The following is a 20,723-nucleotide window of genomic DNA, read 5'->3' as shown; positions in this document are numbered from 1 at the left end:
AAGAGTTGGCATGGTATCTTTTAAAGTAGACTACTAACGAGGGGAGATAAGACATTTCTAAAGGACATGCATCTAGGAAAGGATGGTAGAAATGGAGAGAAGGTAGGTGATTACGTGATGGGTTACTGAGGTGTAGTTGACCGGATTAAATATCTAAAATTTCCCTCACTCTGACTGATTGGATGATTACATAATGTTGATGCTGTTAACCAAATAGAGACTCTAGGAGGTGCAGACATATTTTTGTTTTTTTGTTTGTTTGGTGTTTTTTGTTTGTTTGTTTGTTTTTAGAAGGAGGGGAAGAGGGAATCATTCTGGAGACACGGAGGTTAAGGTGTCTATGGAGAAAACCAAAAACTGAATATATGGCGTTGGAGCTAAGAAAACTCTTATGTGAATGCAAAGGACGTTAACACTGTTCACAAAATGTAGGCCACACACTTACGTCCAAAGAGTCTTTTTCACCCGAAGTCAAATATAGGTTGTTTTATTATAAATGCCATCAAAATCCAGAACAGCTGAGAGGTATTATTCATTTTGTAATTAAAAAAAATTCTTTAACATTTGAAAAAGAGTATTGGAAGGACACTTATATAGAAGTCAGTAAATAAACACAAGCTTGAAAGACCAGGACACAGTTTTTTTCTGACGTGCTTGGCTAAGTAAAATGTTAATCAGAACATCGATATTTTTCTTCCTGAAACACTTCTAAACCTGGGTCAACATGTATTCTTTTAAAATTGCTTCTGGTTGGTATAAAACAAAAAATAATACAGTGTTTTGTTTTTTTCTTTTTCTAAGGAAGGCGTGGATAAAGGTCAAAAGTAAGAGGAAAATGGGATGTCCTCATTTTTTAACGTTTATTTATTTATTTTGAGAGAGAGAGAGCGAGCGAGCGAGCACGCTTGAGCAGAGTAGGCGCAGAGAAAGAGGAAGAGAGGATCCCAAACAGGCTCCTCTATGTCAGCACAGAGCCAGATGCAGGGCTTAAATTTATGCACTGCAAGATCATGATCTGAGCTGAAATCAAGACTCAGATGCTTGGGGCACCTGGATGGCTTGGTCGCGGAACAGACCTACTTTAGCCAAGGTCATGGTCTCACGGTTTGTAGGCTCCAGCCTTGCGTTGGGCTCTGTGCTGGCAGCTTGGAGCCTGGAGCCTGCTTCAGCTTCTGCCTCTTCCTCTCTCTGCTCCTCCCCTACTCATGCCCTCTCTCTCTCTCTCTCTCAAAAATAAATAAGCTTAAAAAAAGAATCGGATGCTTAACTGAGGCATCCCTCAATTTTTTTTAGTGGTTGCTATTATGTTTAAAATTCTGTTTTTGTTAAAATATTCTACCTTAGAAAACAACCATAAATTTCAGAAGAGGAAAGTTTGCATATGCAATATTTGATATGATTTTCATATATTAATCCATGTAATACTTCTATTCAGTGAGTAGATCAGCGCTTATGCCCCGAGGCTCTTAAATTCCCACACACACACCTAGTGACTTCTGGAAGAGAGAACCCCAGGCATCAAGAACAAGGAACCAGGTGGAAGGCAAAGAGCTGAACAAAAATGTAGTTACAATGGGAATCTGGGAAAAATATACAGAAGAGTGGGAAAACAGAGAGCTTGGGAAATTCAGTTTGGCTGATACTCCATACTGATTGGATTAGGCTTTGAAAGGGGTGGTGCCTAGGAACAGTGGGAGGAACAGAAAGGTGAGATCCCGGTTTGATAAAAGCTTGGAAACAAATGAGGCCAAATAAATGGTTATAAAATATAAATGGAAAGTAAAAATATGAAACTTCTTTAGTCAAGGAAGTCAAACCACCAGAAAAATTTAGAAGTGACACAGTAAAGAGTGAGAGAGAGAGTGTGAAAATGTGGGAAAATGCATTGCTCCTCAATGCAGGGAGAATAAAATAAGAAATAAGACCTATTGGAATCCTATTGACATTCAAAGTTTCCTAAATGATTTGTCTCTCGGTCAACGCTACTTGAGTTTTTCCTACCATATAGCTGCCATATTGGTCCTTCAATTTCAATCTATTTCTCTTAAAAGGTGACTTTGTCCTTTTGCTCTTTTCTACATGACCTTTCTACAGTTCAAGGGGTATGCATCTTTTGTGGAGGTAAAGTGATTGGCATTTCATAATTCTTAAGAAATTCCATCTCAGTGGGCTGTGAATATACCTGTAGAAGCACACCCCTCTTAGGCTGACTCTTCTTGTATATAAGTGTAACCTAAGGCAGTGATTATATTATACAAAGGAAAAGAAATTCCTATCTCTTCTCTAATCCTACTAGAAGTCTATCAATAAAACAAGCAAACAAAAACAATAATCAAACCAGATAAAAGCCTCTTCAAATTGAAGAGATTCTTAACCTGACCTTTATCTTAAAGTAGGAAACTTTCCCACAGATTACTCCCAGGCCACTGAACTGATGGCCTAAAGGCAAATAATGCTGAAGTTCTATGCTCCATTCCATTATGGATCTTCATTTTTGTAGTCATCCCTTGATCTGCCCAGGAAATCACACGAATACAGCAGAAACAGAATCTGCAATACCTGGGAAAAAAAAGAAATCATTAATGATTTCCTCCAAGAAATAATGGAATGATCATACCTGTCGTATAAGTATGGCGACTTCAAAAGTAGATACTAGGAGAGATGACTAATATTTTTGTTTCAAGAAACTACAAAAAAACCCCAAATGACTTATTACCTGAATAGATGAATGTATCTGAAATCTTTATTGCACTCATATATATTGCTTAGAGGCAATAAAATTATTTATAGGAATATTATAAATATAATTTGAAAATTCAAACCCAGAACTTGCACAGAATTTAAATAAATCACAAATGTGCTATGTTTCTTAGCACACAAGACCCTACATCTCAATATCATGGTGAAAGCAATAAATAGTCCATTTGAAGACTGGGTGTCATTGTCATTAGCTATGTCTTTAAAATCTCTTGGGGCCATGGGATGCTATTTGTGTTATACCATTGTTCATAAGAGATATGTGATCATCACTAAGTATGTATGTTTCAGGAAATATTCATTTTCAGGAAGGATTTGGATCCCTTCAGGGATCAGGTAAGCCTTGGAAAATCAAATTGGAAAAGAGGTCAAGAGGAGAAATATTTCAACTCACCCTTCGTAGACAGGGGATGAAGAAGAGGTGCGGGGGTGGAAGACAGAGTCATAATTGAGGCAATTGTGAACCAATGTTGAATTATGTTCTTACAACTCTCCTACCAGAGCTCTAAAGCAGCCCAGATCCAAGTACCACCAACTTGATAGAGATAATTTATGTTTAGCAGCCGAGGTTCAATGAATGGCAGCAGTAATTTATCTGCAAGTTCCAACACTGTAAAAGCCCCTCATGATGCTAAAAAGAGGAGGCCTGATTGGGTTGTTAGTGCTCTGGCTGGAAGATTTCTGTGATGTTCACTCTCCTTCATAAATAACTAAGATAAATATTTCATTGGGGTGATAGAACAAACCTTTGATGAATGCTCATGGATCCTACTTTATGGAACTATTGGCCAGTAGTCACTAGATTGAATCAAAATATAAACTCTCAAGCTTTTCTATACTCTTTTTTCTCATTCTCACTTTCTGGAGGGTTCTACAACTTTTAAAAATCTGTATGCATGCTAGGAATCATTATCATGAGAAATTAAATCATCACTTTCACATACAGTATAGTTTGGGTCAAACTTGATTCGTAACTATGCTGATTTACTAGATCAAAAACCTTAGAATACATGTTTAAATATAGGTTTTAGAATATAGCATAAAATACTAAACTATCTTAATTTAGTTTGTAGTTAATTCCCTTCCAAAACATTACATTCAGTAAAAAGGCATATTTGGTATTCACTTTAGCCTCTCAATCCCAGAGCTTGTTCTCCGTGAATCCATAGGTGTGACAAGGGGCATATTAAATCAGAAACCATCCTAACGCTCAGATTTTCACACATTTTGATACAAAGAAAAAGTGATTCCTGATAATCCTTCAGGGGGTAGGATAATGCACAAGTTGAGGAAAATTCATAGAGGTATATAAAATAAATTGGAACTTGGTGATGTTTTTGGAGAATTTCAGCCTCCTAAGTTGATTATTTATATGGTGTTTGATGTTAACTTTGGTAAATTATTACTCTATCTTATCATATTCTACTCACTATATTTGTTTTCCAGGAAGTCCCTCTTTCTTTTCAAAATATGAACATGTGCATAGTGTCTGTTTTAAGAATATTAATTAATTAAATTAATTTATTTTTGAGAGACAGCAAACTCATGAGTATGCATATGCACAATGGGGGAGGCGCAGGGGAGGAGAGAGAGAGAGAGAGAGAGACAGAGTCTTAAGCAGGCCCAGCAAGGAGCCCAATGTGGGGCTCTATCTCATTACCATGAAATCATGCTCTGAGCTGAAATCAAGAGTCAGACACTTAAGCAACAGAGTCACCCCGGTGCCCCAACACTATTTTATTTTTATCAACTGGCTAAAGAATAAAAACTATTACTGTAAAAGTGGTCCGAGTGCACTCACTGGAAGCACACTACGTGCTCAGTAGGTGTGTAATTTTAATATATTCAAAGTATTTTCCTGGACATTTAGCCTGAAGTTTTAAACATGAATTCATGACTCACCACAAATATTGCCTCCCATTTTAACATGGGCATAGCCATCTACTCCCCAGGAACTTCCCCATGAGTTCCGCACAATCCAATACGGAGTACTTCCTACAAGACATAAAATGGTAAAAAGTTCTGAAAAACTCAAATTTTTTTTTTGTGAATGCATGTTTATTTAAAGTCTAGTTCTTGATAAATATTGTAGCTCTGAGTAAAAGGTTAAAAATGTAATGTGATGCTAAATAAACTAGCCAAGTAAACCTGAGCTGTAGTTAGTGTCACACTCCAATAATGGAAAAATATATGTTTGATTATAGATAGCATGAAATGAAAATATTCACACAATTCCAGGGAATTAGGAAAAGGGGGAAAAAAAGAATTGTTAGATATATATATATATACATATATATATATATATATATATATATATATATGTATATATATATATATATACAATAATAAGCGCATCTTTTACAAGTATTCTAAACATTCCAGGTGGAGAATGTACATTATTTAAATCAAGAATTATCACCAATTTAACAAGGTATTCATCAAAATGGATGGGGGGATACCTGAAAGTCTACTAAAGGTTGTAGGAAGACTTATACATAGAAGGAACAAATTTCAGCATTTTAAAAATGATGGTGATCATCTGTTAATTAGAGGTCAAGCTGGAAAGTAACTAATCACATCTGATCGGCACTTACCCATTTTATCAAAGCCGGTTATGAGGACTGCATGATTTGCTTCTCCACTAGAGCAGTGGTGCTGTATTATGCCTCCCAAATAGTCTTGCCAGCTCACTGCATCTACTACCACCACCAATGGGCCAAAGGTAACAAGCGCTTTTGCCATTTCATCTTCCTGGTCACTACCGAAAGAGGAAATATAAGGTCAAGGAGTTTAATTTTTTTTGTTTTATTTATTTTAGTGAGAGAGAGAGAACACAAGCAGGGGAGGGGCAAAAGAGAGGGAGACAGAGAGTCTCAAGCAGGCTCCCCTCATCAGCTCAGAGCTTGATGTGGTGCGTGAGCCCAGGAACCATGAGATCATGACTGGAGGAGCTGAAACTGAGAGTCTGATGCTTAACCAACTGAGCCACCCAGGTGCCCGAAGGAGTTTAGTTTTTAAGGTAAAGATGTTTTATAAAAGTAATCTATTTACTCTGTTTATGGTTAGGAGTAGGTTTGGTTGCAATGACAGAAGACATAAAGAATGGAAACTCAGAGAAGTCTGGGAGATTGGCAGCCCAGAACAGCTTTGAGGCTCCAGGGTACTGGAAGCCAGAATCTTTCTAGATTCTTGTTCTGCCATGTGAGGTTTCTGTTGCCAAGGTCAATTAATGGTCCATGGTAGCTGCTGGAGTTCCAGCCATTTAATACATCTTTTAGACAGCCAAGAGCAAGAAATGCTATATTCCTGTCAAGATGTCCCCAAAGTAACATGCAGGTTGTGCATATGCCTGTATGGATCTCATTGGCTGGCACTCAGTTATCGGTTAACTAAGTTTAGCTTCGAGGAAGATGGGAAGTAGAGTTTTGTAACTAGCTGGCAAAGTATCCAGCTCTAAGGGAATTCTTCTTATAAGGAAAGTGAGAAGACTGAAGGCATGGAGGGATTATCTCTGTCACATCACATGAGAGTCAAGAAACTGACCAACTTCCGTTACTGAATGCCAGATGCAGAAGTCATAGGGGATGGTTATTCCAAGGTGGCAAATGTCATTATGCAACCGAAGAGATGCTAAGCTACCAGGAGGACTAGTAGTAGATTGTGAAGACTGCAAAAGACATAGTTACTGCTCTCACACATGGACATGTACTCATAAAGTCTAATGTTACACAGCATTCAGCCATCACCAATATTGGGAGTATATGATTAAACCATTATTTACACTCTTAAAGGTCAACCTTGTGTGTGGACACTGAAACCAAGTCACTCATATTTCAAGTTAGTAAGATACCTATATTGCTACAGCAAGCCATGGTTGGATTGGTAGCTGGAAAGAATCAATAATCCATCATCATACCTAGCTGGAGATCAGTTTCTATCAAGCAGTTATTTTGTCCACAGGTGATGAAAAACTTGAGTGCATAAGAGAATTTATTGAGACAGAAACTACACATTCATTCTAAACATCCATATTACCTGTTAACGTGAAGATTTTTTTTCATGGAGATCTATGAGCAGTCAATCCTAATTTTTGCTACTGTAATAATAACTTTTTTCATTACTATGACCTTGAGACAGGTAGGGTATAGTCTGTGAAATTCCGCATAGCTAGGTTCAAGTTCCAGCTATAGACTGGAGTCATTCCAGTCACACCAGAGTCCAGTGACTCTAGCAGGTGACTGAAGTCATCTATGTCACAAAATCAATATACTAAAATTGTGGGTATAAATTTTGTAGCATGCCAACACACAAATTATACTCTAAATTTAAAATAAGTATCACTTCTTTTCCTGATTTCTAAATTATCTAATAAACCAATTTTGTTCAGCATAGATTTTAGTGTATAATGTATCTCTTAGCGTATTCAAATTTTTTGAATGTTTTATAGTCAAATTTTTTAGTATTTTGTTATCCAAATATGACAAAGAGGATTATCCTGGTAAAACAGTGATACAGCTGTCTTCACCTTTTGAAAATAACAAAAAATATCCTGTAAATATATGACATCAAAGATCCAGGAACAAAGAGAGCATGACGGAAAGAGAAACATCAGGAAGAAATATTTTTAGAATGCAAAGGGTAGTTAATGTTGTAAGATCAAAAAACAATTGAGCAATAGTCTCTGCTTTGAAGCAGCATGAAAGAAAAGGTATCAAAGATACTGGAGAATATGAAATAGGAGGATATGCCACAGACAAGATCTGCAGGCAAGTGTTCCATTCAGGCCCAGAACTGACTAGCATTGTTATCACTTTGTTTCAGAAAGACGTTGGCTTTTAGCAAGTCAATGTATACTCCAAACAGCATCTTTAATTCCCTTATTAGCCCAATATAGAATTACAATTGACCATGGATTGGGGATTAGGGGTGTTGAACCCCCATGTAGTCAAAAATCTTCCTGTAACTTTTGACTCCCCAAAACTTTAATAGTCTACTGTTGACTGGAAGACTTACTGATAACATAAACCCAGTTTTTGTACATTTTATATAATTAATGTATTCCTATAATAAAGTTATTATAAAGAAAAGTTATTATGAAAATCGTAAGGAAGAGAAAATAAAGCAGCATATTGGATTTACTGGAAAAATCCCACTTATAACTGGAACGTGCAGTTCAAGCCTGTGTTGTTTGAGGGTCAAGTGTACTGTCAAAATACCCATTGTTGATATTGGATACATTATCAAATCATGTTTCCATGTGCTTACTATTCATTTTATGGATAAGTAAGCTACAAATCCTACATCCTTTGAAAGATTCTAAAGTTTATTGTCATCAAGATTTAGTGATTAAGGTAGGTCTTTTGTTATAGACCCTATTCCATTTTTTTCATTCCTAGAATTCCGTGTATTCATATTATGCCCTAGTTTTCAATCCATTGTTAATATGGGGATTCCTTCTCTTTTATTGACATAGTCATTATCATATTTACATTGAGTTCTGAAATGTCTTTCCTGGGGTCTGATAAACAAAAATGCATGAAGAAGCCTGGGTATAAATGGTAATTTTCCTTTATGACCAGACTATGTTCTTATTATTTAGTGAGGTTTTGCTTGTTTGTTTGGTTTTTGGATGGTTTAGTTTTAGATCTTTTCAGGTTTTGCTTAAGATTTTTTTGCAGTTTTTGGATGACAGCTGTGCCTGGGCTGAGACTGTCTGAAAATACTGAAAAACTAAAGAGCTCATGACCTGAAAAATAGAGGTAGGGAAAAAGTATGGGCTTCAGAGCTTGACAAATATGAGTTCTGATGTGGCCCTATAGTTAGTTCACTAGCTCCGTGACCCTCCCTGAGTCTCAGAAACCTCAGATGGAAGTGGTGGTACTTAAGTGTTAGGAGCCTGGTCGAGTGCCTGGTTACAGCGTTGCCGTGGAAAATCTTCCCACACCCTCAGGCCCTTACCACTGGGGCGGTGCTGGTGGTGGAGGCGGAGGCAGTGGCCGTGGCAGTGGCCTGGTCAGCCAGGCTTCCAACACGGAGCCAGTGCAGTTTTTTGCCTGAGGTTCTTCTCTCTTAAAGAGCCAGGAAATCCAGCTCACCCCCGACCCTGGCAGCACCCTCAACTGACATGAAATGCAGCGAACATCAATTTGGATGTGATAGCATTGAAATGCATAGTTTACTTTGGCCCCAAAGGCTCTCCAGTAGGATTAATACCCTCAGTACTATTTTCCTTAATATGAAAACCCTGCACTCCTTGCTCTATCTCATTTCCTTATTTCCCTTCTAGTGTTTCTCAGGATTACTGCTAGATCATGATGTTGCTTGCTAAATCTGTGCCTGTATTAGACTTTCATGTCTCGAGTGATAGTTAATTCCATTCTTTCAGCTGTTCAGGCCAAAAGGCATAGATTCATCCTTGACTTTCTCTCTCATTTCTTACATAAAATCCCTCAATATTCTCTGTGGGGCTTTATTTTCAGTGAGGGTATTAATCTATGATGTCTCATATCTAAGACCATATCTCATATCTAAGACCATTCTTCTACACTGCTCTGAGAGTACTGCTAGATAACCTTCGTTCCCTTATCTCCTACTAGTCTTATCCATCTTCTCTTCATTACAGTCCCATTGGCATCACTGTTCTTTAAATATGCCACACGTTTCTGTCTCGCAGCCTTCACAGCTCCTTCTGCTTGGAACAGTATTTCCCTGGATGTCTACATGGCTGCATTTCCATGCTTCTCCAGGTCTTTGCTCAAATGATATATCTTTTCAAGAAGCTCCATCCTGGCCCACATAATCCCCTTCCTTCACCCTGATGTTTCCTCTTCCTCCCACCATTTTACTTAGTTCTCTTTAGAAAGAATTACATCTAACATGCTGTACATATTTGTTTTCTTTATTGCCTGTCTTTATCACTAATATACAATCAGTTTTTTGTCTGTTTAGTTCACTGCTGAGCCCCCAGAACCTGAAACAATGTTCAGCAAATATTTGAGAAGGAATGAGTGAATCAAAGAAAGATCTTCTTGGGGGAGTCTAACACAATTAGCTTAGCACTGTATTATCAGAATGTTTATATTCAGTGTAAACATACAGATTTTTTTAGAGGGACCTCTTTCTTCTTAACCAAAGGGTTAGATAGATCAACGCCAGTGACTTCTACATTCTCTCTCTCTCACTCTCTGATTCAAACTAATGGCTAGTCTTCTTTGGTTTCTTCCTAATTTTTTTTTTTTTCACTTTGCTACTCATGATGAGGCATTCCCTGAAATTTTTAAGTGATAACTTTGAAAATCCAGTTCCTTCTCGTGCACACACTTCCCTTTTTCTCTCAAGAAACTAGTAGCTACGGAAGCACACTTGCTCATCTCTGAAAGTGTGTTTCCTTCACAAAGATGTGGAATGATGCACTCAGTGACTCTGCACATGTAGTGATTGATTCTGTGGAGTCTCTGTCTGTGGGATCGAGGTTTTCTGGTGTCTGGTTCTTAGGGTCACCCTGAGAGCCCTTGCTGTGGACAGGAGCTGTGCTGACAATGTGCCAGTCCACTGGTTCTCTAGTGCTTATTTAGAGGGGTCCCACTTTGTTCATGATCGAATTTCACCCTTGATTTCCTTCAGATCTCATGGGTTGGCACCATCTGGATCAAGAGACTCTCTTATATTCAGTATCAGGATGTTCTAGAGTAGTCTGTCACCTCAGCTGAATATAATTTACTTTCTGCTTTCTCTGTTTCTAAAGACTGTGCAAAGTTCCTTCTACATTTTTTTTACGTGCACAAAGCAATTGCTTCCCTTGTCCTGTTTTGCACTGTATCAAATTGTCACAATGGTTTTCTAGCTGGCTTTCGGGTTTTCATGCATTTTTAAAGCACTTTTTAATGACTGTTTCCCCCTGAACCTGCCCAAAGTCATCCTGCCCTTCAACTTCCAACACAAGTCCCCTCCCTCGGCCTTTCCTTCACCCCCATGCTTCCCTTGTGCCCATACTGAGTGCCTCCAGTAATATGCTCTTACTTGCTTCTAAGTTTCAGTTTATGCTTTTCTTAAAGTTGATGCCTTGAAAAATGCGAGGGTGTTCAAAAAATACTTCTTGGTTAAGCAGGTGGCTTAATACTAACTGGAGAGTTACACAAAGCAATTTTGGATTAGTTCAACAGTAAGATGAAATATACTAATGGCAATGATGACAACTCAATTTGTTAAGAGGAAGGTGGGCAATATAAATTGCACTTTCAGCTGGATTTAAATGTGTTAATTCTATTGTAATGATAAATGGAAAAATAAACTCATCATACGTAAGAAACAACATCCACAGCACTCCATTGGTCTCTCTAGTAAAAAGCAGGTCTTAAAACAATTGTATGTATGCACTGATGCCTTCAGTCAGGTTATTAATTCTGAATAGCCAACGGGTCAGAAATTAAGAAACAGAGAGAAAGACACAATAGGATAAGACAATTACCTGAAGTCATACGCAGAATAATCCTTGACTGAAAATCCAGAATGTGAATCAGAAAAGTAATGGCACAGGCCATTTTGTGCTTTGAATGGGTACTCTGAATCTCTCACCAGTTTTACATGCGTCTAAAAGAAAATAATCATCCAGAATGTTTTCTGTGTAAAATGCAGTTTTGGAAATCAAATAGAACTTACTGCGATATGTCAAAATAAGGTTCAACTTGGCCAAACCGTCATCACGTGGATATTCATTAGGTTATTAAGACCTTAGATTAAATCCTTAGGCATTTGGTAGGGACATACTAAGTAATTAAACTCAATTATCTTTCTCTTTAACTACTGTTTTTCCTATATCTTCTTTCCTTAGAACTTCTTTCCATTGGATAATAAAGTCTTACCATTTTTTTCTCCCGAGACGACTATAGGGCGACCTGTTTTCCTTCCAAAGCGATGAGTTCTGTCAGCAAGTCTTTGAGACTCAACACAGTGCTTTATGCACAGCCATGGTCAGGGCAAGCATTCTAGCCCCGTCTCTGTGCCATTCGACATAGGTCAAATAGGCATGAGTCACCTATGTTTTAGTTGTCGATACACAATCCTCCTTTTCTGATTCTGTGCTTACAGAAGCCAGGAGACACAATTCGTGGCTGCCCCTGATGTCTTCGGGTATGTGGTGACTCAAATACAGCAAATGAACAAGGAAAGGATATTCAAATTTGGAAAATTCCAGCCTGACAACTTTCACAAAACACAGCAACAGCTTCACTGCCTGGCTTCGTGCAGTTGATACTGGATATAGGGCAATGTCAGCGAGTGTCCTAAGGACACGGAGACGCTGTGGTATATGGGATAAGGCCCTCTAGTGGTAACAGAAGACTTAAGACACAGTCCTGGCTCATCTGCTACTCCGGCAACAGGGTCTCATCTCTCAGGGCTCATTTCTTCATCCACGTAAAGAGTGACTAAATTTGCTGACTTCTAACATCCTTATAATCTCAATATTCAAACATTCTATGGAAATCAATCATCATATGCTCTCATCTTTCTGGGACATGATGCGAATGTATCTATGCAAAAGAGCATTTACCTAGTAAAAAATGCTAAGAAATAAACATACATATTTTTCTGAAAACAAATCTCGAGCAAGATTTTTCACACTTTGACTTCTGAACAGCTGACTTGCCTGAAAGCAAGCCATTTTGAAATCTTCTGATTAATTCAAGCTTTGGTCATTTAAATTTCTGAATTTAGAAACATTCTTTGGTATCTGAGAGTAAATTGTTTAAGTTCTAAATGCGTGTTAACTAAACAAAAGCAGAAACAAAGGGTTTGAAAGGCTGAGCAATCACCTTATTCAACCAGTCCAAAGCATTGAGAGTGGACCCTCCATTGCAGCCGTAATTATTATAGGAACAATCAATGACCTGCTGAACACTCAGGTCTTCCAGAGGCTTCCCTTTTATTGCAAATGCTGATTCCAGGGCACCCACCACGCTGAAGGCCCAGCATCCTCCACACTGTTTAAAAATAAACAACAGCATAGCATCAAATCATGTTCAAACCAAGTTTGCCAACATCTCTGAATATCACAAATTACCAAGTCAATTCACATGAGCAGAATCTGGGGGCCTGTAAAACACTGCCCTTCCTGTAGATTTTCAAACTGCCAAAAGAAAGGAAAACCAAAATTCTCTTTTAAGCATCAAAATACAATCATGAGAAAAGATAAATTGGTGGTATCGCTATTGTACACTAGACCATGCAAGATAAAAGCGAATTTTAGAGATTAAGAAACACTTGGGCTAAGTGACGGTCTTTTAAAAGACGAATCAGTTCACTGAACGAGACTTCTGCTTTTAGGAAGCATACCAACTCCCTTCTTGTTTCTCCCTGGACACCTGCCCCTATGGTACCCACCATCTCCACCCCAAGGGTCAGAGGCAGTGATGAGGTGACAGACATGGGGTGAGGATGTCTGTCATATATGTTGTGCTCTGTATTTGATGGACACAGGAACTGAATAATTTACTTTTCAGGCTGTCAAGGTGCCAGGATGGGCATATGACGGATACATATAAAATATCATAATGATAAAAACCCATACTCGTCATTCCTCATTCGAATATTGCCTGACAATCTTCCTGATTCTGGATCTATTAACTTGATTTTATTGAACAAACTGGAACAAAAGAATCAAAGTGTTGGTCCTGAAAAAAAGGGAAAAGATGCAGGAAATGAAATCAAGGGTCAAGCACAAGGAAGAAGGACCCATAGAAAAGACGCAGGTAAGAGTAAGATTTGAAATTGGGCACTACCACTTAATCATAGGATGTGGGATGCAGAGTTGGGCAAAGAAAGGAAGAAGAACAGTTGGTTGTCTTTGCGGAGTAGGTGTGAACAACTTTAAGGCTCTAAGTGTTTTACTATGATTATCTCCAGTGCCTATGACATAGGAAAATGTGCAGTAAGGAAGTCTACTTGGGGTCTCCACCTCTTGAGAAAAGTGAATACGGGTTGCCAGCACCATACCAATTGCTAGCCTGAGTTTACTTCCCCAGAGCTTCCCCAGGAGGACAGTTTTTGCTTAAAAATATCTTGCCAATATATTTCTTTGGCTTTTTTTTATTAAAAAAAATTTTTAATGTTAGTTTTGAGAGAGAGAGAGAGAGAAGAGACAGAGCACAAGTGGGGAGGGTCAGAGAGAATGGAAGACGCAGATTCCAAAGCAGGCTCCAGACTCTGAGCTGTCAGCACAGAGCCCGACGTGGGGCTCGAACCCACGAACTGTGAGATCATGACCTGAGCCAGGTGCTTAACTGACTGAACCACCCAGGCACCCCTTCAGTACATTCTTTGATAAAAGATTACTAATTTGGGGGCAGACCACCTTGGTGGCTCAGTTGGTTGGGCAGCCACTTTGGCCCAGATCATGATCCCGTGTTTCATGCGTTTGAGCCCTGCATGGAGCGCTGTGCTGACAGCTCAGAGCCTGGAGCCTGCTTCAGATTCTGTGTCTCCCTCTCTCTCTGCCCCTCCCCATCTCTCTCTCTCTCTCTCTGTCTCAAAAATAAATAAACATTAAAAACAGCACTCCCCCCATATCTCCCATTTAAGAAAAAAAAAAAACGATTACTAATTCCCTTGTATTGCTTTAATACAATACAGACACTTCCTGGAAGGATTCAGTTTCTGATTAATTAATACCTCATTTTGAATTCAATAATAAAGCAAATGATTTAGTGGTAAAGTTTAAACCATAACAACGAATATGTAATCTGAGAAGTAAAACAAGGATCATTGTAACTAGATAGTGACTGAGAAACCACTTGGCCTAAGACCCCATCCACTAGGACGCTGGATGACCTGGTGAGGTTCCCACTGCAGATAAAACGGGTCTGTATCCGCGTGGTTGTTCCGAAATCAGGCTGATCGCTGGCAGAAAAACCAAGCAGCACTCGCAGATCTGGGTGGATTGGAATTTTGTCTTACCCTGGTGGGCTCAGAGGAGATCCTTTTCCAAAGATCTAAGTCCTGAGCACAAGCATGGGGGACAATGTATAGTCTGTTACTTCCACATTCTGCATCAGTAGTAATTTGGTGGGACCGGCAAGCAGGGCGGGGAGAAGGACCCGGAGGAGGGTCTCTAAGCTAGGGACTCCACCGTATGCTAGTCCCATAGGCCATCTTATGGTGCATAACTATACTTATTTTCCCAACAGTTAGGGGATCAGCTTTCCCTGGTCAGCTGACATTCCCTGTGCCAACGGTGGGGGTTTAGAGGGTAGGCTTATCTTCAGAATAAAAGTGAGGCTTTGGCATCTGTCTCTCATTTCACCAGACAGTTGTCATTTGTGGATGATTGGAGTGTGATTTTACCCAGAGAAATGCCGGCTTCCATCACACGTTTGATTGAACTGGACCTCAAAGGTGACTTTCCATGCTAAGACAATTTAAAAAAAGAAAACAGTAATGACAACAACAGCAAAACCCCCTGAAACTCACGGTCTGCTGGTTTCTCACTTGTGTTACAACACGCTTGTCCCTCCAGTCGAATTTTAATGGTAAAGACACATTGGGTATGGATGTTTGCACTTCTGCTCGGTATCTGGGCAATCTGGAAGATTTGCTTCTTAAATAAATAGCTGAATAGAAACACGGAAGGAAAAGGCAGCCAAGGTTACATTGTAGGAAGGCCCTCCAGCTTTCTTTCTAGAGGGATTTTTCAAACAGAAACAGTAGCTTTCTGATGGAACCTGTCATTTGAGATTCTCCTTTATATGCTTTCTCATAACATGAAACGTACTCACTGAAAGATACCAAGACAGGAATTCCTACAATAGGACTAGAGCTGCCACATAAAATGACTTGTCTGATAGAACTTGGTCAATAATAAAAGTGAGTCTACTTGACATCATTGGTTTTCTCATAACCCATGGAACTGTGGATGTCTTGAATAGACATAGCACTAAAAAACTGCAGAAAGGATGAAACATTGGCCCTAACAGCCACAGAGAAACTCCTATAATTATAACACTTAGATCTTATGCAATAATACAAGAGAGGGGCCATGAATTAATTTTTCTGTCAGCACCTGACACAGGCTTGACATTCAGTATTTAATCAATGTTAACTATGAATCATTTTACTAGATTCACAATTAAACAGTTCCTCAAAAACTAAGAAACAAATTAAAATCCAGAAACCACAAAACTAACAGCAAAATCACACCATACCTTTAAACTCTTCAGGAAACAAATAAGAAAATTGATTTATCCCATAAATGGCACTGGAGTTTTCACCAGGGAATACAGAATTCAGGTATCGATGTCTATGCAGGCTGTCCTAAAAGAAGAAAACAGTTAATTGACATCACCTACGTTAACTTTGCAGAGCAATTTATGTGTAACTAAATTGGACGTATTTTTCATGTATTAAAAGTCAAAGCTTGATTTATTTCCTGCAGGTCACAAGGAAAGACTGCATAAGAGCCCCAGTAGACATTTGTATGAAAACTGCCATCTGATTTCAGGTACATTTTTGAGGCTGGGAAAGATATCTCTTATCCATTTATAATTCCTCTTTACTAGGCATGTTGAAAGCACTAAATATGTGTTTGTTTAACATACTGGAAAAAATAAATGAATTGCGAATAAACACTAGATGCTAGTGAAAATTATCACCAATTGAAACTCATTAAATTAAAACATGAATTTGGAAAGTGCTTCTTTGTATTCCACAGCACTATGTAACAAAACATGCAAAAAGAGATAAGTAAATAATCAATGAATCTGGTTCTTTCTGAGCTTTATAGATATTCTTATCTCATTTTGGATATAAGGCTTTATGAAAGAGAGGCAATCCTGGAAATGTTCCAGGAAGATACATTGGCTTGTCTCTCTGGAGGAAAAATATGACAATTATTTTCATATTTCTTGGCTTTGAATTTTGATCCTAACCTATGAGAAAATGCTTCAATTTCCTAATGCTAACCAACCATGCAGGATCAATAAGATTTCAGGGGACTACCATTTGCTAAGTTTCCAACTCTAGCTCTTATATATTTGTTTATGCATTTATGTGTTCATTGTGTGTCTTTGTCTTAATCCTACAAGTACAATGAGGGCAAGAACTGATTGTTCATGCCTGGCACACAATAGATGTTTAATTAGTATTTGTTGTTGAATAAATACACAAACCACATTTTGCATTCATCCTCTTAATAGCTTTAGGTTGTTTATTTTTAAGCAACTTATTACTGGAACTTGTCATAATCTTATTTTTTCCTTACTGATTACTGGAAGGATTACTAATGCAATAATTAACGCCCAGCGTGGAGATCCACAGGTCAGGATCTTGAGGTCATGACCTGAGCCAAATGGAGAGTAAGAACCTCCCAGGCGCTTCTGAGAAGAGCCACATTTTGTAGACAGTGGTCTCCTGGGTGTGGACTCTTGATAGGACCAATATGAGTAACTATATAAGTAAACACATATACTTATAAATGATATAAGTTTAAAAAATATATTTATTACTCTGGCCTTCTTGTGCCTCCGGTACTCCAAAATGATTTTTTTGAGGAGTAAGGCAGGGCGTTTATTTATTCAGTCAATGAATGCATTATCAGTATAGATAAGATGAACTACATTCTCCCTAAATGGTTTTGGACACCACAGTAAGCAGCCGAGCTTAGGACATGGGTAGAATATAGGACAGAAAGTTTGTTCTCAAACAATTGTAACAGTGCCTCTGGTTTTAAAAGCTAGAATGTAACTCAAGAGCCGTAAAAGGCATCTTGGTTTGGGCAAAAAACAAGAGTGGACAGAACCAGGCAAGGTTAGGACCTTCTAAACACTGGGAGAAAAGAGGAGCAGAAAAGAATACAGCTATAGAATTCCAGGAGGAATTCCAACAGTATATTAGCAAAAAAAAAAACAAACAAACAAACAAATATAATTCCAATAAGCAGTATTACTAAATTCGTACTCACTTTTGATTTAGAACAAATCAATTTTCTTTTATAATGAAATGACATCTTTCATGTTTAAAAAAAAGTATTCAATGGTATCAGATATAGAGAACTCAGTGAGGCAAGTTATAAATCTGCATCTCTTGGTTTCAGTAAAAACCTATTTATATTCAGCTAATTTGCTCTACTCAGGGTTTAATGCTGAAGTGAAATCTAAGCATTATTATAAAAACTTTTGAAAATACTATGACAAGGAAATTAAAATGCTTCCCCCTTTTCAAAATCTATCTCCACCAAATCAAGAATTCTTAAGGTCGCTACACCAATTTGAGGAGCCCCAGTTCTGGAAAATCACAAATGGGCAGGATTCTGTGATTCTCTGAGTGCAGGTTCTTTGTTTAGAACACTGTGATTACAGGAGGTCACCAACGCCCCCCTGCGGAAGGAACACTGACAGGTTTCTTCCGCCTTTCTCCGGTTCTTCTAACTGTAAAGGAATGGCTTTGGAAGGCGGTGACCGCAGTCCAGGGGATTGCTAAAACGGGCGCGTCTTACAATCAGGAATACTTTGGACATATCCATTGATTACTTTGGGGGCATCATATAAAAGTCCACCGCAACGAATCTTCCCTGGAAAATCAGATCTTTTGTCTAGCCCAGGCAAGGGAGAGCTGGCACGTGGGGAAGGGAGGAAGAAGTTGGTTTGCTAATTTCTCAGAAACCCAAAACCCATCACTGAACTGAGGGCCGGGTGAGCACCAGGCGTGGCGGCTCTCACTGGTCCCCCTGCCCCAGCCCAGACCCGGGAGACGAAGGGGAGATCACGCAACAGACACAGGCCGGCGCGCACTCGGTACCCGGAAGGCCGCTGCCTGTCGCTCGCGGCTCCGCGGCTCCGTCGCCTGGAAGGTGGCGCGGGGGTCCGCACCGCGGCCGCAGCAGCAGAAGCAGCAGCACAGCAGCCAGAACCGCCGCAGGGCCCGCAGCTCCATCCCCGCGCCCGCCCGCGGAGGCCGGCCGCCGCCAGCTCCCGCCGCCTGCTTTCTCTTTCGATTCCTCGGCTCCTCCCCCTCCCGGGTCTGCAGGGCGGGAGCGGCGGAGCGGGGCGCGGGGTGCTGGAGACTCCTGGAGACTCCGACGCTGCTTTAGTCACCCTGCTCTGCACGTGGGAACCCGGTTAGCTGGAAACTTAGGGTGCTTCCTGGGTTTTTTGTGGAAGCATTAGGCACATGACCATGTGCTTTCCGGTGTGTCTCCCAGCCGTGAGAGCAAAGCCTGAAGTCCTTGTGCCTCGGGGAAAATGCAGACTATTGTTGTCACCTTCCCTTCCAGAATGAAGTCCTTTATTTTTCTTCTTTTTTATCTCGAACTGAAAGATCCAAGCAGTATTTGAATTTAACTTGGTTTTATTCCTATTATTTCTCTGCTAAGGTCTCTGACATTCAGTACCTAATTCTAAAATATTAGCGAATCTACACAAAGGCATTCCTTCGTTTGGCAGATGTTTGTGAGTACATAACAAAAACGTACAGTTGTGAAAATGCACAACTTCTTTATCTTAATATTATGGCCATTTCAAAACTCTCAAGCTTATTTCTCCATTTGCCAAGGAAGGTAGAGGTAGCAGGTATTTCTGAAGTTTGTAGTGAAATTTACATATAGGAATCTGCCTAAAACATTTTGTAAGGTGCCTTGCATATTTTAAGTGTTTGGTTTTAGCTATTTATTATGTTAAGGTAGCTTCCACCCCCCCCCACCTTCATTTTATTATTGTAAGTATTTCCTTCTCAGCTTAGTTCCTCCAAACTGATTCTTCATGCTTTCTTATTACTTATTCAAACCACAATGATGAGGCTTTGGGGTGATGGTGGTGTGGTCCAGAGCTCACAGCCAAGAAAGAATTCTTGAAGATGTCTTTGGTGCAAAAAGGTGATTTTATTAAAGCACAGGACAGAACCCTGGGCAGAAAGCCGCACTGTGGTGGTGAAGAATGGCTGGTTTTATACAATGAAGTTGGGGAGGTGAAGTCAAAAGGGAGACCTCCAGAGGCACTTTGATATGCTAAAGAGGACTCCTAAGATAGCTAAAGTGGTTTTCCCTCCAGTAAAGTATTAACATTAGGGAGGTGGGGGAGAAATGTTAGTAATCTGCATTTGCCTCAAGTATTTGTCAATGGGCTGCAGGTTATGAGGAAATTTAACTTTACCTGCTATTTTTTTCTTGCCTTTGTTCCCAGGTCATTACTTAGGGGTGATGTTGGGACCCCAGGAAACAGAGTCTATAGGTTTCTGGAGATTAGGCTATTGATAACATTGACTTCTTGTAATTTACCAAGACAACTGTAAACTGATGGAGACTCATGTCCTGTGTGACTGTGGTCTCTTATCTGTTAGCCATTTGTCTGCTTTCCTCCTCTGTCCTTGGGCAGCCAGGAATGCCTGAGGAACAGCACACATATGCCACCTTCGGGGGGCAGCAGTGTGCTAGCTTGTATTTTGCCCTCAGCCTGCCCCACACTCCCTCATCAACTTCAGTTCATATATACCCAGAACTGGAGAATGGATTGCAGAAGGAACAAAAGTACAAATCAGTTCGCATCCCAATCTGGCAGCATCTCAGGGTAGGGATTTTCTGGTGGAAGGGGAAAGGGATTTTTCTGGTGGAAGGACCCTTGCAGGATTTCCTTAAGAATCCCTCCTTCCCTTCCTTCCTTCCTTTTTTTAAGTTTATTTTTTATGAGAAAGAGAGAGCAAATGGTGGAGGAACAGGGTGGTTGGAGAGAGAAAAAATGCCAAGCAGGCTCCACACTGCCAGTGCAGTGCCCAATCTCACAAACCCGTGAGACTGTTATGCCCAAGATTTCAATATCGTCCCCGAAAACCAGAGACCGCCAGGGAGACCGAGTCACACTTGCAAAAGCAAAGGGCATTTATTATTACGGGCTTATAAACTCAGGCTCACATACCCGCCCAGTGGATCCATGCTGAGAGCCCCAACAAAGGCAGGGTAGGGCCTTTATGAGTTTGGGAAGGAGGAG

At 39.7% G+C, this 20,723-nt stretch overlaps 1 protein-coding gene across 2 annotated transcripts; it reads right to left on the bottom strand.

The window, feature by feature from the left end:
* Positions 1–1,259: 1,259 nt before the first annotated feature.
* CTSO (cathepsin O) lies at positions 1,260–18,713 on the bottom strand. Of its 2 annotated transcripts, XM_029951864.1 has the most exons (8): positions 18,544–18,713; positions 15,954–16,062; positions 15,223–15,362; positions 12,570–12,737; positions 11,225–11,346; positions 5,352–5,515; positions 4,660–4,752; positions 1,260–2,559 (listed from the first exon to the last, which is right to left on the bottom strand). In XM_029951864.1, exons 1-8 carry the CDS (start codon positions 18,676–18,678, stop codon positions 2,525–2,527), a joined length of 966 nt encoding a protein of 321 aa, XP_029807724.1. In that variant the 5' UTR covers positions 18,679–18,713; the 3' UTR covers positions 1,260–2,524. The 2 variants fall into 2 exon arrangements, with proteins under 2 accessions (XP_029807724.1, XP_029807791.1); XM_029951931.1 differs by lacking the exon at positions 4,660–4,752.
* Between the last annotated feature and the right edge of the window lie 2,010 nt (positions 18,714–20,723).

This window comes from Suricata suricatta, chromosome 1, assembly GCF_006229205.1.
Source record: "Suricata suricatta isolate VVHF042 chromosome 1, meerkat_22Aug2017_6uvM2_HiC, whole genome shotgun sequence".
In the NCBI taxonomy this organism is placed as follows: domain Eukaryota; kingdom Metazoa; phylum Chordata; class Mammalia; order Carnivora; family Herpestidae; genus Suricata; species Suricata suricatta.
The sequence above is the reverse complement of the archived record's forward strand: the minus strand, read 5'-3'. Positions and strand labels throughout refer to the sequence as shown.